This window comes from Triticum urartu, chromosome 6, assembly GCF_003073215.2.
Source record: "Triticum urartu cultivar G1812 chromosome 6, Tu2.1, whole genome shotgun sequence".
Lineage (NCBI taxonomy): Eukaryota > Viridiplantae > Streptophyta > Magnoliopsida > Poales > Poaceae > Triticum > Triticum urartu.
Window position 1 is genome coordinate 86,172,199 of NC_053027.1, and position 27,856 is coordinate 86,200,054.

The 27,856-nt window shown below is 45.3% G+C and overlaps 1 protein-coding gene across 1 annotated transcript; it reads left to right on the forward strand.

Moving 5' to 3' along the window:
• The first annotated feature begins 290 nt into the window (after positions 1-290).
• Positions 291-10,770, forward strand: LOC125514494 (DNA repair protein RAD5A). Its single transcript, XM_048679836.1, has 20 exons — positions 291-952; positions 1,035-1,168; positions 1,261-1,396; positions 1,774-1,827; positions 1,899-2,045; positions 2,133-2,284; positions 2,377-2,461; positions 2,572-2,841; positions 3,033-3,179; positions 3,805-3,960; positions 4,143-4,210; positions 5,141-5,263; positions 5,329-5,428; positions 5,560-5,672; positions 5,846-6,121; positions 6,227-6,427; positions 8,968-9,061; positions 9,180-9,251; positions 10,219-10,317; positions 10,412-10,770. Exons 1-20 carry the CDS (start codon positions 416-418, stop codon positions 10,532-10,534), a joined length of 3,087 nt encoding a protein of 1,028 aa, XP_048535793.1. The 5' UTR covers positions 291-415; the 3' UTR covers positions 10,535-10,770.
• The last annotated feature ends 17,086 nt before the right edge of the window (positions 10,771-27,856 follow it).

A 27,856-nucleotide genomic window follows, 5' to 3' on the forward strand; every position in this document is an offset into this window, starting at 1 on the left:
CCGGCCCGCAAAATCTGTTTTGCGTGAACTGCAAACGTGTCTTGTGGGGTCTGCTAGAATTGCTCTAACTGCTTGAGTTAATCAAGGCAACACCCTAAGTAGTCGAGCCCCTAGTGTGGGATAGCGTTGACCCATTCCGGCCCACGGTAGCGGGAGTTGGCGCGGCCCATGCGCCTGGGACGCGCGTTGGCACTGGTCACCGAGTCCTCCTGTCGTGGGAGCTGGCTGGTGGCCCCGGTATGTCAGGGAGGCTGACAAGCGCGGAGCCAGGGCCGTACTCATCAGTGAGCGCAAAGGGGAAAAGGGTCGGCCAAGGCGGCAATTTGGCTCCCCTTCCCGCTGAAGCTGTATAGGCGGCGCCAAGCGGGCCTCGTTCGCGGGAAAATTTCGCGAGCAAATCGGAGGTGCGAGGCCGATGGCGAAGAAGGGCGAGAGGGCGGAGCAAGTGGCGGCGGTGCGCGCGGTGCTCGGCGAGGAGACGCCGGAGATGGACATCATCCGCGCGCTCCACATGGCCGGCGACGACCCCACCAAGACCATCAACATCCTCCTCGACCTCCACCACAACCTGCCGCCGTCGCCGTCGCCGTCGCCGTCGCCCCCGCCCCAGCCCCCGCCGGTCCAACCCACCAAACCCTCCAGCAAATCGATCCCGCAGCCCAAAACCCCCGCGCAACCGAAGCCGGCGGCGGCGGCGGCGGCCGGGAAACCTAGGCCCAAGTCCAACCCCGCGCCCACCGGCGGCGGCGAGCACTGGTGGCTGGTGGGGAGCGCCGAGATGGCCGGCCTGTCCACCTGCAAGGGCAGGCGCATCGCCGCCGGGGAACCGGTCACCTTCTCGTTCCCCAACTCCGCGACCGCGGCCGCCTCGGGCAAGGGCCGTCCTGGTCGCTTTGCCCTCGCTTCCTGCACCTCGGAGATCATGCGCTTCTCAACCCCGACCCACGGGGAGGTACATTACTGCATCACTAATGCTTCCCCCAACTCTCTGATGCACCCCAATGTATGGTGGTGTAACGCTTTCTTGTTTCTAGGTCGGCCGCATCCCCAACGAGTGGGCGCGGTGTCTGCTGCCCCTTCTCAAGGAGGGGAAGGTCAAAGTCGAGGCCCTGTGCAAATCCGCTCCTGAGGTTCTTAGCATCATGGACACCGTTCTCTTGTCTGCTAGGTATCTGAATTTTCGTCGATAAGGAACTCTCTACGGCACCCATTTATGCTGTTTCATGTACATTGCGTTTAGTGTGCTTGTGCATTTTGCAGTATATACATCAACAGCTCCATGTTCCGTGACCAAAAGCAGTCACCGCCCAAGGCAACGCGTGCTGCTACGGAGGACTCCACATTCCATCCACTCCCCGCACTTTTCAAAGTCATCGGGATTACCCCTTTTATGAAGGTGAGCGGTCTTCAGTTTGTTGCGTCCCTAAAGTATGTACTGATAAAAGATGAAAAAGTTATTCACAAGATCATGATTACAATAAATGCCGTGCATGCTGGTATGATTGTTTGCAAGATGGTGTGATCTCTTGTTCATTCTAGCAGAAAAAGTATTGTAAAATGTCATCATTAGCACCTACCGGCTCTTGCTTTGATAAAAATATCATCAATGGATGATGAACAATAAAGTAGAACTGAGAAGTATGAAAGAGACCATGTAGTACATAATTGGAGAGATAAGGATGCAAATTGGGCAATTGTCTTACTTATGTGTTCTGCCCCAGAATCACATGCTCTAGTTCTGTTTTCATTTGCTTATATGTAAATAAACAACAGGCAGCATTTACTCCAGAAGATCTCTATTCCAGAAAGCGACCAATTGAAAGAAAGGTAAACTATTATTGGCTCATACTTTACACTACTGTTGTCATAATATATTGGGCTCACATCTGCCTGAACAGAGCAGTAACGGAGAGCCAGTCGCAAAGTTGACATCTGAGAAATTGAAATTATCTTCTAGCGGAAATGAAGATGATCATGCTGAAGGAACTGTTTCAGATTCGGATTTGGATGATATAATTGGAATCTCAGACAGTTCTGCATTGGAGGTAATTCAACAATCTTAGTTTTGTCATTTTCAGACATAAGTTGGTCTGTCCTGACTTCAGTAATGCTCCCTTTTATCCCTTATAAAGGAGAGGGATCCACCTGAGGCTCTGCAGTGTGATCTGCGCCCTTATCAGAAGCAGGCCCTTCATTGGATGCTGCAGCTTGAGAAAGGCAGTTGCTCCCAGGATGCAGCTACAACCCTTCACCCTTGTTGGGAGGCATATAAGCTTGATGACAAGTATGTCTGGCTTATATTTGCATCTTCTATTTCATTTTATTACGATTGTTCCAAATTTAATCAGCATTTGTAATCCTACTCATTTATTTCAGGAGGGAATTTGTTCTGTACTTGAATGTATTTTCCGGGGATGCCACCACTGAATTTCCTAGTACATTACAGCTTTCTAGAGGAGGGGTAAGGGTTATATAAAATACTTTACTGATATATCCTTGCCATGCCTGTCGAAAATCCTAATTGTGCTTTTAATTTGTGATAATTTTATTAACTGATTTAGTATATTGCAGATTCTGGCAGATGCAATGGGACTAGGGAAGACTATCATGACGATAAGTCTTCTTCTTTCTGATTCTAGCAAAGGGCGCGTCACAACTCAGCATAGTACTCAGATCTCTGGAGAAGCTAGTGGGCTGGGTGAAACTCCTATTCAGTCCCTTGATTCCGTGAAGAATCTAGCTAGCCCTTTTTCTTTTAGCAAGCTCAGGAAACCTAAGGCCCCACTGATTGGAGGTGGAAATCTAGTTATCTGCCCGATGACACTACTGAGTCAGTGGAAGGTATATTTGTAACAGTGGCACCACATACTATTTTCTATGTTGTACTATCTGTTTCAATTATGCAGATTTTTTTTGTGAAAACTTGAAAGATAAGCAGTGTTAGCATATTATATTTGTTTTGTTAGTTCATTTTTAGATGCAATGCTAGTACTAAATGTTTTTAATACTGTAAACTGATATCTGAATTACAGGCAGAGATTGAAGCTCATACAAAACCTGATTCTTTGAATATATATGTTCATTATGGCCAAAGCAGACCAAAGGAAGCAAGCTTTATTGGTCAGAATGATATTGTCCTGACCACCTATGGAGTCATGGCATCAGAATTTTCAACCGAGGTGACTCTGATAACTTGTAGGATACTTGTGTCTTTCAGCGCATTACTACTGCTATTCGTTGTGAATTGCAAGATGGAGCCCGTCCATGTGGTAGACTGCTTGCTTGAATAATTGTCCCATTGTGGCTCCTTGCTGGAACTCGGCATCTATTGCTATTTAGTATTTATCACACATGTCCTGTTTTGTAAATAATACATGAACACTGACTAATATTGCCTCTCCTAAGTTCCTGCTGTGGACACTGACTGTAGGGTAAGTGGGTAACTGTACAGTTTTGGTTCTCATCTTGGTTTTGTTTTGTTTCTTTTTTTTCTTTTGCCTTGGTTTTGAGCTGTAAGACTGGCATCACGTGGATGTTTCTCTAGTACAAAATGACGTGCACTTATGTGCTTGTTTGAGGAAACACATGATCGAGTGCATATTGTTTAGTTGTTATGGCTTTGCGTTGTTAATGTTTAATGTGGCTTGGTAGAAGAATTGGTTATGAATAATGTGCAAACCACACGGATTAAATTGACATGCAAATGAGAGATATTTACTGCCGCCAGCTCATCTTTATTGTTGTTTTATCTTTTGTCTCATTGTGCAATCTATTCTTGACTGAACTACGGATACCTGCTTCTAGAGTTCTACAGAAAATGGCGGCCTCTACTCTGTTCACTGGTTTAGAATTGTGCTTGATGAGGCGCACATGATAAAGTCATCTAAAAGTTTAATATCCCAAGCTGCTGCTGCTCTTACTGCTGATCGGCGCTGGTGTCTTACTGGTACACCAATTCAGGTGAGCTTAGCTGCTTAGGTGAAGATCTAATGGTACATTGTTATTACTCATTGAATCGAACATGCTGGCCCTGCTAAAAAAGTATGTTTGGCGAGATAAATTTTTAAGGTCTCCATCCCTAGTTTCCTGCATGGATTTATACGGTTATGCTTTTAGTTTTATGTGATCTACTTTAACTGCAGAACAACTTGGAGGATCTATACAGCCTTTTTAGGTTTCTGAAGGTTGAACCATGGAGAAACTGGGCCCTGTAAGTTTTATTATCAATTTGCTTTCATTTGCCAGTCTTTGTTCTATTTGGTATACCTGTGCAGATCTGGTAAAATTTACTACTCCCTCTGTAAACAAATATAAGACATTTTAGATCAGTAGTGATCTAAAACGTCTTATATTTGTTTACAGAGGGAGTACCATTTTAGAAACCATACAAAACTGAAAATCATGTGACCAAATAGAAGTTGATTGGACTGTTGTAGAATGGAAAAGTTGATTGGACTGTTGCAGAATGGAAATAAAGGCTTCTGTCATTTTTACAGTTCAGGTTCCCTGTTAATCACATCACATCAATTTATATGTTGTCTACATGATTAATTTGTTTCATAATGTCTTCATCCAAGTTTAGTTGTGAGAATGATATCTCTGCAAGATGCAACGCCACAGTATTTATATTTGTTACCGCCTCCACTCTCTTTTTTCTGTTGTTTCAATTGTTGATTCTGTCTTTCTAAAAATAAAACAGGACACACTGCCAAATGTGTGTTTTATCCATTTCTTCCTCTCATAACATCTTATTTAAGAATAGTTAAGAATATGTTGATACAGACACAATTAATCTTTTTTTCCAGGAAGCTATGGAAGTACTTGCGATGAAAAAATAATCAGAATGTCATTCCCATGTTGACAGATCGAAATAATTTTGTGCATATTACCGGTCATAGCTTTAGCAGTTTAACTGCATAAATATCAAAATTGACCTCTATTTAGGATGTAGGACTGGAGGTAGAAACATGGCTATGCACTTCACTATCGTTCCGCTCATCTGGGTCTCCTATATTTATATGGAAATAAAATATGTGAAACCATGATGTATCAGAGTTTACTATATTACCTTGCGGTGCAACAAATTCAAAAGGTTATTGCTATCCTCTATGCTAACTTTTGTTTCCCCTATGTTATTTAGGTGGAATAAACTTGTACAAAAACCATTTGAAGAAGGTGACGAAAGAGGCTTAAAGCTAGTGCAGACCATTTTAAAGCCAGTAATGTTGAGGAGAACTAAACATAGCACAGACAAGGAGGGCAGGTACACTCAAATTTTGGTATGGAGCATTCTAAGGCGCATTAACTTACACCCTTATTTTCTTGCAGACCAATCCTTACTCTACCCCCGGCGAATATTGAAGTGAAATATTGTGATCTATCAGAGTCTGAGAAGGACTTCTATGAAGCTCTGTTTCGACGATCTAAGGTAGTGTGCTGTCAGTTTAAGAAGGATCATGCACATGCAGTGAGGCAAATTCACAGCTTATGCTGGTAAAATTTGATCAAGAAACATGTTTGCGCAGACGGACAAACTGATACAATGCGCTGTTTTTATAGGTGAAATTTGATCAGTTTGTGGAGCAAGGGAAGGTCCTGCACAATTATGCTTCAATTCTGGAGTTGCTTTTGCGCCTTAGGCAATGTTGTGACCATCCATTTCTTGTTATGAGGTTAGTTTTGAAACCATAACCCTGTTATTAATTTTTCTAGTTTGGCCTGACAAATTAGGACCCATCAGGTCCCACGTGCAGAGCAATAGTTTCATCTAACATTCAGCATATGCATTCTCATTTTATTTATTTACCATTGGTCCTTTTTCATGACCGAGCTTTATTTTTATCAGTCGTGGAGATACACAGGAGTTTGCAGACCTCAATAAGCTTGCAAAGCGTTTCCTGCATGGTGGTAATAGTAATGTTAATGGGGATTCTTCTTCCCTTCCCTCTAAGGCTTACATTGAAGAGGTTGTCCAAGAACTGCAGAAAGGTGAGGGGGAATGCCCTATTTGCCTGGAAGCCTTTGAGGATGCTGTATTAACTCCCTGTGCTCATCGATTATGCCGAGAGTGTATTTTATCTAGTTGGCAGAGTCCAGCAGCAGGTCTTTGTCCTGTTTGTAGGTACTCTATTGTTGACTCTTCATTTGTCTCTCCAACATGTTTTATTTTCCTGTACATACATGCTTCCTATTTGTCATTCTTATCAATTTGATTTTACTGTTACAGAAAGTCGATGACCAAGCAAGATCTTATTACTGCTCCAACTAACAGTCGCTTCCAAGTTGATGTTGAGAAGAACTGGGTTGAATCTTCGAAGATATCTTTTCTTCTACAGGAATTAGAATCTCTTCGCAGTTCAGGCGCCAAGAGTATCGTGTTTAGTCAGTGGACTGCATTTCTAGATCTCCTGGAAATTCCACTTTCCAGGTAAGTTTTTTTTCTCAATTTTTCTTGTACTTGAACTTTTCATATTTTTAACACAAAAAGATACACATACCTTTTGCATGTTAAAAAAAGGAAATATTCAGTCATAACTCGTAAGGAATTGGCTTGGTGTTATTGTTTACTACTCCCTCCGTCCGGAAATACTTGTCATCAAAATGAATAAAAGGGAATGTATCTAGATGTTTTTTTTTGAACGGTCACGGGGGGGGGGGGGGGGGGGGGGGGGGGGGGGGGGAGAGGATCCCCACCTGAATATATTGCTCAAAAAGCTGCCAACACCACGAGAGACACAAGTAGATGTGGGGTGCCGTTGAGGGATCACAATACCAAGACTCTGCAAACAACCTAACGCACCACACCGGCGTGCGTATCGAGCCCCACGGCACAACAGAGGATCATCCATAATCAACGAGTGCCAAACCTTGACTGGGAAATCCGCCACGGGCGGTCGAGACGATTAGCAGGTTGGTGAGGCATCATTGCGTCGTCATTGAGCAAAAGTGAACCGAGACAACACCAAGAGCCTGAGGCTCGCCGCAGCACAACGGCAACCATGGGAGGGTCTTGAGCATGCATAGCAACAGGACGGAGACCACACGAAGGACAACCGAAGAGAAAACACATGAAGAAAAACACAACAGCATGGATGACGCACAAGAAGATGGTCAAAGGCGGATGGATGGTGGCGAAGGGCTCGACGAGGAAGCAACACAACGGCAGCCATTGGAGGGTCTTGAGCAGGCATGACAACAGGACGACGCACCACCGAAGGGCAGGGGTCAGATGGGTTGGAGGCGGGATGTCACGGAGTCATGAGCATGAAGCTCGCCGCACCACAACGGCAGCCATGGGGGACTTGAGCATGTAGAGCAATATGGACGACCCACCAGACATTGGGCAGGGGCAAATGGATCATGGCGAAGGGTGTGATGAAGATGCAATGTCGACGGCAGTACGGGATGGACAGGGCGGGGATGAGCGGATTGACGGATGGATTCTTGCGCGACGCCTTCAGGAAGGTTGAATGACGCCCACGGGCGCCATCATCGCAGGGCTTTCGCCCGAACCCATAGCTGCACTGGGGCTCCACAGCAGCGCCTCCAAGAAGGGAAGCGGCGCTGAGAATGCGTCGCCGTTGCTGCCGCTAGCAAGGAGCTAGCAAAAGGATTTCTCCTGGAGACAGAGCAGACCAAGGTCTTGCGCAGACACCACACCAAATCCATCACGCAACAGAGCCAATGGATGGGAGGGGTGGATGCATTTTTGGATTAGAGAATCTGGAACCTGGCGATGGCGCATCTGGGCATGCAAGAGCATGCCGCACAGGAGCCAGGTGACCAGCCAAGGGCCACCCCGGCGCGGAACAGGTCCAGCGCACAGCCGATGGAGGCCCGGCCGCGCCCGGAAGATGCAGATCCGCGGAGCTCCACGCAGAGCGGCGCCGTCGGTGCTCCCCATGGAGCGAAGCGGAAGTCGGGGAAGCAGGTGGTGGAGGAGGGCGCAAGGGTTGTGGTCGTGGACGAAGGGATGGGCAGATCCAGGTGATGACGCGGCCGTGGCGAGCGACTCGATCTGAGCGCGGGGAGTAGGCCCGACGGCGGCACCGAGGCTCGAAGCAGCGAGGGGGAGGTATGTGGGCCGTGCAGGTAGCTGAGTGCCCGCAGACCGAGCGGCCGTCGGCGGGAGGCCACCTGACGGCCACCACGAGCGAAGGCGGAGATGGGGTGGAGGGGCGCAGAAGCACACGTGAACGGACTTCGATTTGGACGGGAGATGCGCCACCTGCTTTGAGGAGCCGCCTTCGCCGCCGCCGGCAGCCGTCGCCGGCGGCGGCGGTGAGGTTGTGGTGGTGGGGATCTGTGGCGGCTAGGGTTGGGGCGCCCCGGTGTCGCCCTACGAGCGACACCATCTAGATGTATTTTAGTTGTAGATACATCCCTTTTTGTTCATTTTGATGACAATTATTTTCGGACGGAGGGAGTACTTTACTTGGAGATTATGAAGTTTGTGCAGGCCAACAGCATGGCGTTTGTCTGCTGATGTATATTATTTAAAGATCTTATTTCAATTATCTATCTGGGCTTGACAACCTAGTTTCGCTGTAGTTATGCACATTGCACTTTCCCGCTTTAAAGACTCATCTTAGTATGAACTATAACCATTTTTTGTACAAAATACTCTGCTTCTGTGCTGTTAGTGCACAATGTACAGAGCTATGGAATTTGGCCCTTAGATGTTGTAATTTGGATTACAAATTGTTGGGCTGGTGAGCGGTTTCAACCAAGTACAGGAAAGTGTCAGAGATTTGCCCGAACTAACCAATCATAGGCAGCAGTTGTATGGCATGTTTTTAAATTTTCCTTCCTGGTCTGCATTACAGTACTGCATGCAGTTGTGGAGTACTCAGCTATAGTCCTTTGGAAGAATTCATTGGTTAATGTGTTCAAGATTTGGGCAGTTTATTAATTTCCTTTTCTTTGTACGATTTATTCATTAATTATCTTTGAGTTTTTTCATGGCAGGCATGGCATTTCATTTACCAGACTGGATGGGACCTTAAATCTTCAGCAGAGAGAGAAAGTAATCCGTGAGTTTTCTGAGGACAAACGAATTCTGGTATGGTTTTTTTTTGTTTCTTTATCTCACTCCTTTTTATTTAAGTTTATCTCCATGAATTGAAATGCCTGTTATATCAACAGAAAATGTTAAGGCATTGTGCATTTGATTTATGCAGGTTTTACTTATGTCTCTGAAGGCTGGTGGTGTTGGAATAAACCTCACCGCTGCCTCTAACGCGTTTGTCATGGTATATTTCATCAAAATTGTGTCTTAGGTTTATAGATGAAAATATTTCACTAGATGGCTTTGTTCAGTAGTTTTCTATGGCATCCTTCAGACCTTCACTAGTTCACTGGGAGGTTAAATCTTTGGATTTCCTTCAGGCTCTAATCGTCTCTATTTTTTGGACACCTATCCTCACTGTTGATATTTGTTAAGTGTTCTCCTTTGGAATGCCTTTTTTTTGTAGAAATTGATGAATCTTGAATGAAAGGCTGCCATTTATGATTAATGAGTATGGGAATATTTTGTGGAGCAATCACATTAATATGGAGTGTTAATTCTGTGTGATCCATTTTCTAGTACTGTTGCCTCTTAGTGGGTCATAGGCTATCAGTGACTTACGAGGTTAATGCGGAATGTGCACTTCAAACAAATAAGGAAGCAAATAATAATACCATTGAAGCTTGCCAATCAATTCCTTTTTCTGTTTTCCACCTTAGCCACTGCTCTGGAAAAATGGCGTCACTTTTTTATTGAGACTCGGTACAGATTCGTAGATGTTAGGATACACAGTCACTAATGTCAAGGAGTATTAATTCAGGTCTAGGTCTCTTTATGTAGTTCAGTAGTTATATTAGTCTAGATTTCCTTAACTGCATTCGAAACCTTTATGTATAAGAGAGATGAATGACTTTGTAAGTGCTGATATGACCAAGCTTACCCTCGATCAATGGATGGTCACGACTGAACACTCCTGGTGGTTGGGATAGTGTACTTACATTGAACTACTTTTTACTTAGTTAGCATAGGTAGAAATATGTCAATTATACTTCTCAGCAGTCAGGTTGTGAATCTCCTTAATTATATGGGTTTGCACATAGCCTGGGTGTGACCCTCATTACTGTTATTTTTGTGCTGCAGTGACTTGCTAATCTAGGTATTTTTGCCCTATTTCCTTTTGTGCCATCTGAATATGTCCTTTTTTCCTTTAGGACCCTTGGTGGAATCCTGCTGTTGAAGAACAAGCTGTCATGCGCATCCATCGAATTGGTCAAATGAAGAGTGTTTCTATCAAAAGATTCATTGTCAAGGTACAAGGCTTATTGGGAATACGAAGCCAGTTGGCAGCATAGCATGAAATCGTTGATCATTCAAACTGTTACTGATTTTTCTGTCATGGCACAGGGTACTGTTGAGGAAAGAATGGAAGCTGTGCAGGCTCGTAAGCAGCGAATGATTTCCGGAGCGTTGACGGACCAGGAATTCCGCACAGCACGTCTAGAAGAACTGAAGATGCTCTTCTCTTGAGAAACACGGTGGTTGCTCATGAGCATTCGATCCTACAAGCCTCCTCCGCGTTTGCATCCGTAGCTAACAAACAACTCTCATACGGAGACAACTCGCCAGCAAGGGGTAAGAAATCCCCATATTGCCGCGCCTGTCGCTTCTTTCTTTGGGGTTTAATTGTTGTTGTAGGCATATTTTTTTTGAGGGGTTGTTGTAGGCATACTTTTGTATATATTTGAACATGGACTTCAGAATTTTGAGAGTTGGCAGGAAGAAAATTCTACTCCCTCCGTCCCATAATATTAGGGCGGTTTTTACACTAGTGTAGTGTCAAAAATGATCTTATATTATGGGACGGAGGAAGTACATCCTTGTTTATATAGGAACTATATAAAAGACCATACATAGCCTTTACGTTTTGCTCTCCTTGATGGTGTGAAAACTTTCTTTTCAATTATCCTGGTGGGCCCCACCTGTTAACCCATGTTTAAAATAATAGTATCATTGTAAAAGTGCTTGCGTAAAGAACTTACACCATATAGAGATTGCCTGCACGCAGGAAGTATTCCAAAGTGATCATGATAACCGGCAAATATAAGAAGATTGGTGTTGTGAGTGAAAATAGTGGTGCTGTGCGAGTGCGGGTTGTTTACAAATCAGTTTAATTATATTCAACCTACATTTGTACTGCCCTTGCTTTAACAATATATGATATAGCATCTTATGCTCTTTTAAACCTAGTTATCACAAACATACATTTAAGTTATCATAAGAATAAATACATAAGGTTCCTCCAAAAGAATAAATACATACTCCCTCTGTCTCATAATGTAAGACATTTTTTGACACTACATTAGTGTAAAAAAACGTCCTACACTATGGGATGGAGGGATTAACAATTATGTGGTTGCTTGACCATGTAAAAAGCACATTGGCAAAGAATAGTACTCCCTTTCTTCATAAATATAAGATGTTTTGGATATTTTAATATGAGCTACATACAGGTTGGAATGAGTGAACAAACACACTAAAATACATCTATGAACATACGAATCAAAAAAGGTTGGAACATCTTACAATAGTGAATGGAGGGACTAGATGATAAATCATCAAAAATTGCTCTTGGCTCAGTAATACAAATCACACTAACATTCTGTATAAATGAATATTTACCATTAAAAGTAGTGACCTCCAACTTCAAGTCTTTTGCACCGGCATTTTTGCCTTCAACTTCGACTCTGGAATATGTTCACCTGCCATGCATGAGCATAGCATCTGCATCTGCTTGTTCATGATATTTTCCCTCCTGTAGTTCTTGCTCTTAGCTCTGCGGTTTTTGCGTGCGTCCTCTTCCTTTTCTGGTTCATTGTTCAGACTAGTTTGCTCAACCAGTTTGCATGGCTCAGGTTAAACTAAATGCCCTTGCAAGGACCGATGTCTGGTACCATGTTGAAAGTCTGAAATGTGTAGGCATTTTATTTAGGAAACATGTACTAGAATGTAACCGATGTTGCCAATTCCAATCACATGCACTCTGGAACAGAGACAAGCCCTTAACAAACAGATGTTCTGATATTTCCACACTGCAAAAAGATATCACACCATAATGAAACAACAATGAGAACACCTGCCAGGCTGCTAGCTGCTAAGCATCCCAAAAAAACGAAATCGTTGTCAAGCGACGAATTGGCTGCATCAGAGAAAGAGAAGTAACTGGCTAAGCAAAGCCCAGCCCTGAAACGATTAATCTTCGAGCGTTCTTCTTTATCAACACCACCTCTGGTTCAGGCACCGACACGGTCTCCACTCTCCAGACTTATATCCATAATACTAACCTTTTTTTTTCTACATATATTGTGAGTTGTCAGCATCGCGCGTATCCTACGAGGGCGAGTGAAGAGGGAAAATATACGGCAAGAGGCAGTGAAACCGAGAGGTGAGGTACGCTTGCACTTTGCACGGCCCTTTGTCTCGACCCATCCGTGCCCTGATCTCGTGCACACATACGTTTTAGCAAGTACACCGTACGTGTGTGCGGCGTGCATTATCCTGGACGAAATGGTGGATGGTCGATGAGCCCAAGCGTCCCCATTCCTCACCATCCATCTAGAGAGAGAATGTGTACGTGTGTGATAGAGAGAGCAGAAAGTGGCAGAATTGGGAGAGAGGGATTGCACAAAGTGACAGAATTGGGAGATCGGGGGAGATGATAAGATGGCTGCAGGGGCAGGCCATGGGCTTGCCGATGACGGCGACAGAGGAAACATTTCGACTGTGCTCAATATATCTACTCCCACTGATGTCTCAACGTTGCGCACTGCTGCTTTTGCTTGTTTGGCTGATGTGGTTTGCAGGATACTACCACATCAGTAGATCTCCTGTAGGGTTTTTTGGTGCTTCTTTGACAGCAATTTGAATATATATATATTGTTCTACACGGGTCCATCAAGAGATAATATGTTGGGCTATCTAGGGATGGCAACCGGAGGGCTATTTTCAGTGTGGGCTCTTCTTTGCCCCCCGTCCGGAAATGAATGTTTCTTGTTCAAGTCTTGGTATTTTGTTCAGCTATCAAGAAACATTCTGTCACACAACCCTTTATCAACTGGGGATTATTTTTGGGTCTATCTCGGTCGGAAGTTTTCGCCATACAGGGCTCCAGAGAGAGAGAGAGGGTTTTCACCACAACGATCCTAGTGCAGGGCTGAAGTGGGGGCCTAACGAGTGTCTACATGTTAGTGGTGCCGAGTTTATCTCGTAGGTTGATGTTATGAGATCGGTCCATCGTCTTCTTTGACATAGGCGTAGTGTCGGTTCTATATAACTTTACTGCTGCCAATGTGTCTTTTTTCTTTTTCTTTTGTGAGATTGTTGGTTTTTGGTTGTGTGTGTCTTAGTTGTGCAAGGATCAGGTGTTGCTTATCATGTTTTGTATTATTTGTTGCTACATTTTGAGTTGATAAAAATGTCCTTTATCGAAAAAAAATCATAGGTTGACGCAGTACTGTCAAAACAAGTACTCCGTCGTACAAAGTTGTACTAAATCAACGCACTCATTTTAGAACAGAGGCAGTACAATCGTTGCCAGAAAAAAAAAACTTGTTGTGATCCAAGTAGCAGAAAACATGGTCCTGAGATTAAGGTAAAACCTTATGTGAAGTGTAACACAAGGGCATATAGCCGAGTAGAGGTTTTAGTACATTGCATATTGTGTGCAGGTGCAGCGCGCGTAGCACACGGATCTACTCCTTTCGTTTTAAATTACTTGTCTTGAAAATGGATATATCTAAAACTAAAATACGTCTAGATATATTCATTTTTGCGACAAGTAATTCCGAACGAAGAAGGTAAGTCGCAGGTACACAAGCTCTCGGTAGCCGGGCTACAGTTAGGGTGTGCAGAACTAGTGCACGGAACAGCAACAGCGGTGGCGCACCGTTAGGTGAGTGCAGAGACGAGTTGTCGATATATCGGCAGCGGTGTTGTGCCACCGACTGATACCACTATTCACGGCCTGATCACCGCGACATACGATACGAACCGAGATTGCAGAGTGCACGCGCAGCAGGAGGAACATCTTCGTGTCCGAAGTTGTTGGCCATAAAAAAAGACTAGAAGCATACGAGCGCGCCTTGCTACACCGTTCTACGTTTCTACCGTTTATTTGTTTGATTGTTAATTGACGAATAGATTGCTTGCTACTCTATTCGTAGGTCGGAGGTTGTTGTTTTTTTCATTGGCCTTCTTTGTTTTGCCTTCCATAATTTTGGGATGTTCTGCATTGCAAAATATATTTCTTTTGAAAAGGGGGTTCACCCCAGCCTCTGCATCAGAATGATGCATACGGCCATCTTATTAAAATAAATAAATAGGTTTCAATAAAGTCTTAAAAGACTCGAATTGTAAAAAAAAAAAGGCTCACTCAGAACCATAAAGGCTAGAACGACAAACTAGCCAGATAAGGGACGCCACAACCGGCTGGCTAAAGACAGATAGGTAAACTAATTGCCTATCCTATTACATGACCGCCATCCAAACCGGTTGAAGATATCCCGCGCTACCATCTTCCAACGGATAGATCCAATAACCAAATGCTCCCTGGCCTCCATCGGAGTGAGTAGCGACCACGAACGGATCAATGCCGTGGCTCGGAAGATAACCTGTAAAAAATGAATGCATGATGTTCTGTTAAAAACCAAATCATTTCTGCAATTCCATATATTCCACAGCAAAGCGCATACTCCCACACGAATATGTCTCGCTAAGTCGGGCTCAATCCCATTAAGCCACGCCCCAAATAACGTGTTAACAGTATGCGGTGGCATAATATTAAAAGCAATGTGAACTGACCACCAAAGAACTTTGGCTAGCGGGCAATCAAGAAAAAGCTGCTTAATCGTCTCATCCTGCTCACAGAAACTACACCTATAGTAGATCCTGTCCAATTACGCTTTGTCAGATTGTCCTTGGTTAATATAACTTGTTTATGGACAAACCATATAAACACTTTTATTTTCAAAGGTACTTTGACATCCCAAACGTGCTTAGAGGTAGGAGTGAAACTCGAGTTGATAACATCAATATACATTGATTTAACTGTGAATACTCCAGACCTAGTAAGCTTCCAGCATAATTCATCGGGTTGTTGGAAAAGCTGAACCTCCATCAGTCTCCTAACTAGATGGAGCCATTCTTCCCAACGATTGCCCGCTAGCGACCGTCTAAATTGAATATTAAGGGGGATAGATTGAAATATCGTTGCAACGAACACCTCACGACGTTGAACAATCCGATATAAAGACGGGTATTGAATGGCTAAGGGTGTCTCTCTGAGCCAAGTATCCTCCCAGAAACGTGTACTAGCACCGTTGCCAATAATAAACTTTGTCCTATTAAACAAGGATTGTTTGACTTTCATCAGTCCTCTCCAAAAAGGCGAATCGGTCGGCCTAACTGTCACCTGGGACAAAGTTTTGGTCTGAAGGTACTTGCTACAAAGTATTTGTGCCCACGTGGCCTCAGTCTCATGGGATAACTTCCACAGCCACTTACTAAGAAGGCATCTGTTCTTAACTTCGAGATTCTCGATACCAAGACCCTCTTGGTCTTTCGGTCTACAGATGACATCCCATTTAGCTAGCCGGTATTTTCTTTTTAGTTCATCACCCTGCCAAAAGAAACGCGAGCGATAAAAGTCCAGTCTTTTCCTGACTCCAACTGGGACTTCAAAGAACGATAAGAGAAACATAGGCATACTCGTGAGCACTCAATTAATCAAAATCAATCGGCCTCCGTATGACATAAGCTTGCCCTTCCAGCAACTCAGTTTCTTTTCAAATCGGTCTTCGATGCATTTCCATTCTCTATTCGTGAGCTTACGGTGGTGGATTGGTATACCTAGGTAAGAAAAAGGTAACGCCCCCAAATCACACCCAAACAATTGCCTATAAGCCTCTTGGTCATCCTTGGCTCTACCAAAGCAAAACAACTCACTCTTGTGAAAGTTAATCTTGAGCCCGGTCAATTGTTCGAAAAGGCATAACACCGGCTTCATATTTCTCGCCTTGGCCAAATCATGCTCCATAAAGATGATCGTATCATCAACGTACTGAAGGATGGACACACCTCCATCGACAAGATGAGGTACCAAGCCACCTACTTGACCATGCTCCTTAGCCCTTCCTATCATAATTGCTAACATGTCAACCACAATGTTAAACAGGATAGGGTACATCGGATCTCCTTGTCTTAGTCCTTTATGTGTCTGGAAGTAGTGACCAATATCGTCATTCACCTTAATTCCAACACTTCCTTTTTGCGTAAATGATTCAACCTGGTGGCGCCAGGCTTCATCGAAACCTTTCATACGTAATGCCTGCTGGAGAAATGGCCATTTGACTTTATCATACGCTTTCTCGAATCCACCTTAAAAATAACTCCATCTAATTTTTTTGAATGGATTTCATGGAGCGTTTCATGAAGGACAACCACCCCTTCAAGGATGTTTCTATCCGGCATGAAAGCAGTTTGGGACTGTTGCACCACAGAATGCGCAATCTGTGTGAGCCTATTAGTCCCGACCTTGGTGAAAATTTTGAAACTAACATTGAGAAGGCAGATCGGCCTGAACTGCTCAATTCTCACAGCATCCATTTTCTTAGGAAGCAATGTGATTGTTCCAAAATTCAAGTGAAATAAATGAAGCTGTCCAGAGAACAGATCATGAAACATAGGTAACAAATCCCCCTTAATAATGTGCCAGCACTTTTTGTAGAACTCAACCGGGAAACCATCCGGTCCGGGAGCCTTATTGTTCTTCATCTGTGCAATAGCCTCAAACACCTCCTTCTCCAAGAACGGGGCAACCAAAATATCATTATCAGTAGCCCAAAGTTGAGGCACATCCTCAATCCTAGACTCATAGAGGGACACACAACTATCCTCCGGAGGTCCAAATAACTGCTTGTAATACTCGGTTATATAAGTTTTTAGGTTGTCCTGTCCTAAAATAGTTCCTTCATCTTGCTCAAGCTGAAAGATTCTCTTCTTTCTATGCTTACCATTAGAAATCAGGTGAAAGAATTGAGTATTCGCGTCCCCCTGGACAACTTTGCGGACCTTAGCCCGCAATGCCCACTTCAATTCTTCTTCGCGGAGAAGCTCTTTCAACCTCTTCTCCGCCTCGATTTTAATCTGATGCTCTGCTGGCTGCAAAACCGTGGATTCAGCCTTTAAGTCGAGGGTCTGAATCAGAGAAAGGAGCCTGTCCTTTTCAATCTTATACACTCCACTAAGATGCTTAGCCCACCCCCGTAAGAAACTTCTCAAATACCTAATCTTATTCTGCCAACGCTCGACCGAAGTCCTCCCTCCTGCACCCTTAGCCCATTCCCTGGCAATCAGGTCCAAGAAACCTTTGTGTTCAAACCAGGCCATCTCAAAAGAAAAGGTATTTTTGTTTCCAACATGGCTCGGCTCCCCTGAGTCCACGAACAATGGAGCGTGATCGGAAATTCCACGCGAGAGGGCTTGTACCATTACAAGAGGGTACTTCTGTTCCCACTCAACGCTCGCGAGAACTCTATCAAGCTTTTCATATGTCGGATTTGGCATAGCATTAGCCCAGGTGAACTTTCTACCAGAAAGCTCGATCTCCCTCAGATCCAAGCTTTCAATAATAGTATTAAACATAAACGACCACCTGCCGTCAAAATTATCATTATTCTTCTCCTCTCTTCTCCTAATGATATTGAAGTCACCTCCAACTAAAATTGGAAGCTGCTCAGACCCACAAATTCGAACAAGGTCCGCCAAAAACTCCGGTTTAAGCTCGGGCTGTGCGGCACCGTATACCGCCACCAAAGCCCAGTTGAAACCATCGGCTTTAGACCTGACTCGAAACTTAACCGTGAAGTCTCCCATCACTACACTTCGGACTTCTAACGAGTCGCATCTCACACCAAGCAAGATCCCACCCGATCTTCCTCTCGGAGGAAGGCAATGCCAATCGAACTCAACACCTCCCACCAGAGAGGCAAGAAACTGAGGCGCAAAGTTTTCACAACCAGTTTCCGAGAGAGCAACAAAATCTAACTGATGCTCCAAGGATGCCTCAGCAAGGAACCTTCTTTTAGCCAAGTCTTTCAGACCTCTGCTATTCCAAAAGATTCCTTTCATACTTCATCATGAAATTTTTTGGCAGTCCGAATCCTAGCACTCCTACGAACCGCAGAATCGGGATAAATCTTCCGTTTCCACTTGCGCTTAGGTTTACTAGGTTCTTCCACCCGGTCCTCATAACCGGGCTCAGAGGCACTATCTACTGCATTGTTTAGAGGAACATCATCCGCCTCGCACTCATGGTCGTATGGTGCTAGATCCACACACATATTATCAAGCACTCGGACCCCCAACGCCTCAATCTCATCATCATTCATGGGTTTTACCGCAGCCAGATTACAAATAGTCTCTAATGCCCGTTCCGCCTCCAAATCTAAAAGATCATTAACCGACTTTGAAATTTCACTATCATTAGCCCCTAGCGAAACTCCTATTTGGTTTGCATTATTTATAATTTCCTCATTGGAAAATGCAATAAAGAATTGGAAATGTTGACGGACATACCAGTAGTAATCTCAGCATCACGAAGCTTGGCCGCCCTCATAGCGCACCTCAGCTGCATGTCATCAACCTCCGGGTTGTCCTGGAGTCGAGAACTCATCCGACGCCCCGCTGAGACCGGATCGGGGATCCCACCAAACGAAATCACCTCCTCCCGTGTAAAACCGCGCGCTGAAGAGTCAGCCAAACATACCGAAGGAGGCGACGAAGGGCTCACACGCCCCACAGACATGACGCCGAGGGAGGGAAGCACGGGCGCCGCCGGCCCAAACTCTCCTCCCGCCCGGACTGTGTGACCTGAGGTCATCGATGCCCTAACTGGCGAAGGAGGAGGAGGAGTGGAGGCCACCTACCCCAGACCCGTCCCCAGCCGCACCGGAGAAGCGGCCACAGTAGCCGCCACCGTAGGAGAAGGGTCCGGGTCCGCCTGACCCATGCGGCCTCCCCCACGTCCGACCATCGTCGGCGTCACCGGTGTCTCCGGCGCCAGGATAAGAGAAGGAGAGGCCGAGGCCACCTGCCCCGGACTCCCCTCCCCAGGCCGAACCTCCGAACCTGACGTCGTTTCCCGGCCCGAGACCACTGGGGTGGTGGTAACCACCTGAGGCTCCAACTCCCTAACCCCTCCCAAGGTCGTCGCCGAGAGCGTCCCTAACAAGCCATCCACCACAGGACCAACCACAGCATCAAGCTCCAACGGCGGTAGCATACACTCAAAGCTATCATTAGAATCCACCCGGTCGCTCCAAAGCCTGGGAGGGGCCGACACTGGCTCAAAGGACCCAAACCGCAACATACTCATCGGTATCGACGGAACCGGGGTTGGCTCTACCCCAGATCCATCCCCGGGCAACTGAGCAACCGGGCCCGAACCATTGGTCCTCTCACGTCCTGCCTCATCAGTCGGGTCCCCACCTAGCACCGGCGTCACCATCCCCCTCGTGCATATCCACATCAGTCCCAGTAACCGCGTCGGCAAACATCTCAGAATCCTCAAACTCAATTTCAAGCGGAAACACCTCTCCCCTATAAAACCAGTTGACCACATCCGGGACGAACTCGATGCTCAGAACACCCACTAAGAGCCGGGCCACCCCATGGGCGCGGGTGAATGCCATATCCACTTTCTCAGTCTTTCCAACCATCATACCCAGACTAGCCACAACTCGAGCATCTGTCAAGGACTCAGATGGCCCCCTTGAAAACCGCAGCCACACCTGAGTGAGCGGTTTTTGAAGGAAATATGCCCTAGAGGAAATAATAAAGTTATTATTTATTTCCTTATTTCATGATAAATGTTTATTATTCATGCTAGAATTGTATTAATCGGAAACATAATACATGTGTGAATACATAGACAAAAAAAGTGTCACTAGTATGCCTCTACTTGACTAGCTCGTTAATCGAAGATGGTTATGTTTCCTAACCATAGACATGTGTTGTCATTTGATTAACGGGATCACATCATTAGGAGAATGATGTGATTGACATGACCCATTCCATTAGCTTAGCACCCGATCGTTTAGTATGTTGCTATTGCTTTCTTCATGACCTATACATGTTCCTATGACTATGAGATTATGCAACTCCCGTTTGCCGGAGGAACACTTTGTGTGCTACCAAATGTCACAACGTAACTGGGTGATCATAAAGGAGCTCTACAGATGTCTCCAAAGGTAAATGTTGGCTTGGCGTATTTCGAGATTAGGATTTGTCACTTCGATTGTCGGAGAGGTATCTCTGGGCCCACTCGGTAATGCACATCACATAAGCCTTGCAAGCATTGCAACTAATGAGTTAGTTGTGAGATGATGTATTACGAAACGAGTAAAGAGACTTGCCGATAACGAGATTGAACTAGGTATTGAGATACCGATGATCGAATCTCGGGCAAGTAACATACCGATGACAAAGGGAACAACGTATGTTGTTATGCGGTCTGACCGATAAAGATCTTCGTAGAATATGTGGGAGCCAATATGAGCATCCAGGTTCTGCTATTGGTTATTGACCGGAGACGTGTCTCGGTCATGTCTACATTGTTCTCGAACCCGTAGGGTCCGCACGCTTAAGGTTTCGATGACAGTTATATTATGAGTTTATGAGTTTTGATGTACCGAAGGAGTTCGGAGTCCCGGATGTGATCACGGACATAACAAGGAGTATCGAAATGGTCGAGACATAAAGATTGATATATTGGACGGCTATATTCAGACACCGGAAGTGTTCCGGGTGATTTCGGAGAAAACCGGAGAGCCGGAGGGTTACCGGAACCCTACCGGGAGAAGTAATGGGCCATATGGGCCTTAGTGGAGAGAGAGAAGGGCAGCCAGGGTGGGCCGCGCGCCTCCTCCCCCCTGGTCCGAATTGGACTAGGAGAGGGGGGGCGGCGCCCCCCTTTCCTTCTCCCTCCCCACTTCCTTCCCCCTCCTAGTAGGAGTCCTACTCCTACTAGGAGGAGGACTCCTCCTTGGCGCGCCTATAGGGCCGGCCGGCCTCCTCCCCTTGATCCTTTATATACGGGGGCAGGGGCACCCCTAGACACACAAGTTGATCCACGTGCTCATATTCTTAGCCGTGTGCGGTGCCCCCTTCCACCATAATCCTCGATAATATTGTAGCGGTGCTTAGGCGAAGCCCTGTGACGGTAGTACATCAAGATCGTCACCGCACCGTTGTGCTGACGGAACTCTTCCCCGACACTTTGCTGGATCGGAGTCCGGGGATCGTCATCGAGCTGAACGTGTGCTAAAACTTGGAGGTGCCGTAGTTTCGGTGCTTGATCGGTTGGGCCGTGAAGACGTACGACTACATCAACCGCGTTGTGCTAACGCTTCCGCTGTCGGTCTACAAGGGTACGTAGATCACACTCTCCCATCTTGTTGCTATGCATCACCATGATCTTGCGTGTGCGTAGGAAATTTTTTGAAATTACTACGTTCCCCAGCAGTGGCATCCGAGCCTAGGTTTTATATGTTGATGTTATATGCATGAGTAGAACACAAGTGAGTTGTGGGCGATATAAGTCATACTGCTTACCAGCATGTCATACTTTGGTTCGGCGGTATTGTTGGACGAATCGGCCCGGACCGACATTACGCGTACGCTTACGCGAGACCGGTTCTCCCGACGTGCTTTGCACAAAGGTGGCTAGCGGGTGTCAGTTTCTCCAACTTTAGTTGAACCGAGTGTGGCTACGCCCGGTCCTTGCGAAGGTTAAAACAACACCAACTTGACAAACTATCATTGTGGTTTTGATGCGTAGGTAAGATTGGTTCTTGCTTAAGCCCGTAGCAGCCACGTAAAACTTGCAACAACAAAGTAGAGGATGTCTAACTTGTTTTTGCAGGGCATGTTGTGATGTGATATGGTCAAGACATGATGCTAAATTTTATTGTATGAGATGATCATGTTTTGTAACCAAGTTATCGGCAACTGGCAGGAGCCATATGGTTGTCGATTTATTGTATGCAATGCAATTGCGCTGTAATGCTTTACTTTATCACTAAGCGATAGCGATAGTCGTGGAAGCATAAGATTGGTGAGACGACAACGATGCTACAATGGTGATCAAGGTGTCGCGCCGGTGACGATGGTGATCACGACGGTGCTTCGAAGATGAAGATCACAAGCACAACATGATGATGGCCATATCATATCACTTATATTGATTGCATGTGATGTTTATCTTTTATGCATCTTATCTTGCTTTGATTGACGGTAGCATTTTAAGATGATCTCTCACTAATTATCAAGAAGTGTTCTCCCTGAGTATGCACCGTTGCGAAAGTTCTTCGTGCTGAGACACCACGTGATGATCGGGTGTGATAGGCTCTACGTTCAAATACAACGGGTGCAAAACAGTTGCACACGCGGAATACTCAGGTTATACTTGACGAGCTTAGCATATACAGATATGGCCTCGGAACACGGAGACCGAAAGGTCGAGCGTGAATCATATAGTAGATATGATCAACATAGTGATGTTCACCATTGAAACTACTCCATCTTACGTGATGATCGGACATGGTGTAGTTGATTTGGATCACGTGATCACTTAGAGGATTAGAGGGATGTCTATCTAAGTGGGAGTTCTTAAGTAATATGATTAATTGAACTTTAATTTATCATGAACTTAGTCCTGGTAGTATTAGCATATCTATGCTGTAGATCAATAGCTCGCGTTGTTGCTTCTCTATGTTTTATATATGTTCCTAGAGAAAACTAAGTTGAAAGATGTTACTAGCAAAGATGCGGATTGGATCCGTGATCTGAGGTTTATCCTCATTGTTGCATAGAAGAATTATGTCCTTGATGCACCGCTAGGTGACAGACCTAATGCAGAGCAAATACAGACGTTATGAACGTTTGGCTAGCTCAATATGATGACTGCTTGATAGTTTAGTGCACCATGCTTAATAGCTTAGAATCGGGACTTCAAAGACGTTTTGAACATCATGGACCATATGAGATGTTCCAGGAGTTGAAGTTAATATTTCAAGCAAATACCCGAGTTGAGAGATATGAAGTCTCCAACAAAGTTCTATAGCTAAAAGATGGAGGAGAATCGCTCAAGCAGTGAGCATGTGCTCAGATTGTCTGAGTACTATAATCGCTTAAATCAAGTGGGAGTTAATCTTCCAGATAAGATAGTGATTGGCAGAATTCTCTAGTCACCATCACCAAGTTAGTGGAACTTCGTGATGACCTATAATATGCAAGGGATAACGGATACAATTCCCAAGCTCTTCGTGATGCTAAAATCGACGAAGGTAGAAATCAAGAAAAACATCAAGTGTTGATGGTTGACGAGACCACTAGTTTCAAGAAAACGGCAAAGGGAAGAAGGGGAACTTCAAGAAGAACGGCAAGCAAGTTGCTTCTCAAGTGAAGAAGCCCATGTTTGGTCCTAAGCCTGAGACTAAGTGCTTCTACTGCAAAGGGACTGATCACTGGAAGCAGAACTGCCCCAAGTATTTGGCGGATAAGAAGGATGGCAAAGTGAACAAAGGTATATTTGATATACATGTTATTGATGTGTGCTTTACTAGTGTTTATAGCAACCTCTCAGTATTTGATACTAGTTTAGTTGCTGAGATTAGTAACTCGAAACAGGAGTTGTAGAATAAACAGAGACTAGTTAAGGGTGAAGTGACGATGTGTGTTGGAAGTGGTTCCAAGATTGATATGATCATCATCGCACACTCCCTATACTTTCGGGATTAGTGTTGAACCTAAATAAATGTTATTTGGTGTTTGGGTTGAGCATGAATATGATTTGATCATGTTTATTGTAATACGGTTATTCATTTAAGTAAGAGAATATATTGTTGTTCTGTTTACATGAATAAAACCTTATATGGTTACACACCCAATGAAAATAGTTCGTTGGATCTCGATCGTAGTGATACACATAATCATAATATTGAAACCAAAAGATGCAAAGTTAATAATGATAGTGCAACTTATTTGTGGCACAGCCGTTTAGGTCATATTGGTGTAAAGCGCATGAAGAAACTCCATGCTGATGGGCTTTTTGGAATCACTTGATTATGAATCAGTTGATGCTTGCGAACCATGCCTCATGGGCAAGATGACTAAGACTCCGTTCTCCGGAACAATGGAGCAAGCAAAAGATTTGTTGGAAATCATACATACTGATGTATGTGGTCCGATGAATATTGAGGCTCGAGGCAGGTATCATTATTTTTTGATCTTCACAGATGATTTGAGCAGATATGAGTATATCTACTTGATGAAACACAAGTCTGAAACATTTGAAAAATTCAAAGAATTTCAAAGTGAAGTGGAGAATCATCGTAACAAAAATAAAAGTTTCTACGATATGATCGCAGAAGTAAAATATTTGAGTTACGAGTTTGGCCTTCAGTTAAAAATAATGTGAAATAGTTTCACTAATCACGCCACCTGGAACACCACGGCATAATGGTGTGTCCTAACGTCATAAATGTACTTTATTAGATATGGTGCGATCTATGATGTCTCTTACCGATCTACCACTATCGTTTTGGGGTTATGCATTAGAGACAGCTACATTCACGTTAAATAGGGCACCATCTAAATCCGTTGAGATGACACCGTATGAACTATGGTTTAGCAAGAAACCTAAGCTGTCGTTTCTTAAAGTTTGAGGTTGCAATGCTTATGTGGAAAAGTTTCAACTTGATAAGCTCAAACCCAAATTGGAGAAGTGCGTCTTCATAGGATACCCCAAAAGAAGAATGTTGGGTACACCTTCTATCACAGGTCCGAAGGCAAGCTATTCGTTGCTGGGAATGGATCCTTTCTAGAGAAGGAGTTTCTCTCGAAAGAAGTGAGTGGGAGGAAAATAGAACTTGATAAGATAATTGTACCTTCTCCCTTATTGGAAAGTAGTTCATCACAGAAATCTGTTCCTGTGACTACTACACAAATTAGTGAGGAAGCTAATGATGATGATCATGTAACTTCAGATCAAGTTACTACCGAACCTCGTAGGTAAACCAGAGTGAGATCCGCACCAGAGTGGTACGGTAATCCTGTTCTGGAGGTCATGTTACTTGACCATGACGAACCTACAAACTATGAGGAAGCGATGATGAGCTCAGATTCCGCAAAATGGCTTGAGGCCATGAAATCTGAGATGGGATCCATGTATGAGAACAAAGTATGGACTTTGGTTGACTTGCCGATGATTGGCAAGCCATTGAGATTAAATGGATCTTCAAGAGGAAGACGGACGCTGATAGTAGTGTTACTATCTACAAAGCTAGACTTATCGAGAAAGGTTTTTGACAAAGTTCAAGGTGTTGACTACGATGAGATTTTCTCACTCGTATCGATGCTTAAAGTCTGTCTGAATCATGTTAGCAATTGCCGCATTTTATGAAATCTGGCAAATGGATAACAAAACTGCAATCCTTAATGGATTTCTTAAAGAAGAGTTGTATATGATGCAACCAGAAGGTTTTGTCAATCCTAAAGGTCTTAACAAAAATGTGCAAGCTCTAGCGATCCATCTATGGACTAGTAAAAGCATCTCGGAGTTGGAATATACGCTTTGATGAGTTGATCAAAGCATATAGTTTTATACAGACTTGTGGTGAAGCCTGTATTTACAAGAAAGTGAGTGGGAGCACTACAACATTTCTGATAAGTATATGTGAGTGACATATTGTTGATCGGAAATAATGTAGAATTATTCTGTAAAGCATGAAGAAGTGTTTGAAAGGAGTTTTTCAAAGAAAGACCTCGGTGAAGCTTCTTACATATTGAGCATCAAGATCTATAGAGATAGATCAAGATGCTTGATAAGTTTTTTCAATGAGTACATACCTTGACAAGATTTTGAAGTAGTTTAAAATGGAACAGTCAAAGAAAGAGTTCTTGACTAGGAGAGGGGGGGCGGCGCCCCCCTTTCCTTCTCCCTCCCCACTTCCTTCCCCCTCCTAGTAGGAGTCCTCCTACTCCTACTAGGAGGAGGACTCCTCCTTGGCGCGCCTATAGGTCCGGCCGGCCTCCTCCCCTTGATCCTTTATATACGGGGGCAGGGGGCACCCCTAGACACACAAGTTGATCCACGTGATCATATTCTTAGCCGTGTGCGGTGCCCCCTTCCACCATAATCCTCGATAATATTGTAGCGGTGCTTAGGCAAAGCCCTGCGATGGTAGTACATCAAGATCGTCACCACGCCGTCGTGCTGACAGAACTCTTCCCCGACACTTTGCTGGATCGGAGTCCGGGGATCGTCATCGAGCTGAACGTGTGCTAAAACTCAGAGGTGCCGTAGTTTCGGTGCTTGATTGGTCGGGCCGTGAAGACGTATGACTACATCAACCGCGTTGTGCTAACGCTTCCGCTGTCGGCCTACAAGGGTACGTAGATCACACTCTCCCCTCTCGTTACTATGCATCACCATGATCTTGCGTGTGCGTAGGAAATTTTTTGAAATTACTACATTCCCCAACAGTTTTCCCTTAGGCTCCACCTTCTTCCACTCGTGAAATTCCAGAATGCATTTAGTACCAGGGACCTTGCACAACCCAAAACTCAGCAGCTTCTGCAAATCATCCACCGTTGGTAAATCAACCCTAAACACATTGTCCTCAATCTGGACAAGCTCCCACTGAAAATCACCTGGGGCCAGTTCCTGAAGTCTCTGCACAATTTGAGCCTCAGACACCACTCCGTGGGTAGCTTTCACAATTCAACCAGAATCTCTCTCGCCGCCGGAGACTCAAAGAACGTGAGCTCAGCGCAATATACTCCATACATCGTGAGAGCAGGAGCCTGATCACGCAGAACCGGGCAGTCCCCCATAGTATGAGCTGTCTTACCACACGAGCCACATAGTTCCGCCATGCACTCAGCAATAAAGTGACCCTTCTCGCCACATCGATAGCAAAGCATATTTTCCTTCTTACGCGCCCACTTGGACGCCCTCTCAGACTCAGACCTGTCCCCTGCCTCAGCAGCAACTCCAGTCGCAGGAACCTCCACATTAGCCAAAGCCGTCACTACCTCCATCGCCTGGCTAGGCAATTCGGTCGACTGCACGGGATCGGCTGCCATATCCGAAGCCTGACGGTCTACCCCGACCGGTGGCGGAGGAGGTCTGCAGTACCGACCACGTTCACCGCCACGGCCACCACGATGCCCACGGTAGCCACCTCTCTGCCGGTAGTTCGGACCTGTAGCACCCTCGACAAAACCACCCGCTGGACCAAGGAATGGTCTCTCATCAGAACCATCACTCTGCCATGCATAGCCGCGTCCACCTCCCGCAGACGATGATCCACAGTGCTGGCCATCCCCGTAAGTATCAAAACCATCGTCCCCCCACTGTCCTCTGGGCGGCCCATCAGTCACTCCATCACCCGCGTTCAGCCGCGTCTGCGTTGGGCCCGAACGTTTTTGTGCCGGCCTCGCGACGTAGTGCGGCGGTGGCGCGGCACAAGGCAGCGGCAGCGCAACACCCTGCCCCACAGCCGCTAGCACCAGAGGATTCAGAGGAGGGGCGCCGCTCCCCGCAACCGCATAGACCGGCGTGGGAGGCCGCAGTCCACCTCGCCCGACAACTGGCAACACCCGGTCGGCAACGCCGGACGAGATCCGTGTGGGACTCCCCGTCCATCATTCCCCGGTCCCTGAAGCGGCGGCCGGGCACCAAGGCCACCACCCCGACCCGAGGCAGCAGCGGAACCAGAGCCGGCGGGCGGA

Coding starts and splice junctions, on each gene's coding strand:
- LOC125514494 (XM_048679836.1), top strand. CDS start 416: ATGGCGAAGAAGGGCGAGAGGGCGGAGCAAGTGGCGGCGGTGCGCGCG. Junction 2,842..3,032: donor CACTACTGAGTCAGTGGAAG/GTATATTTGTAA, acceptor TCTGAATTACAG/GCAGAGATTGAAGCTCATAC. Junction 5,429..5,559: donor CTCTGTTTCGACGATCTAAG/GTAGTGTGCTGT, acceptor CTGTTTTTATAG/GTGAAATTTGATCAGTTTGT.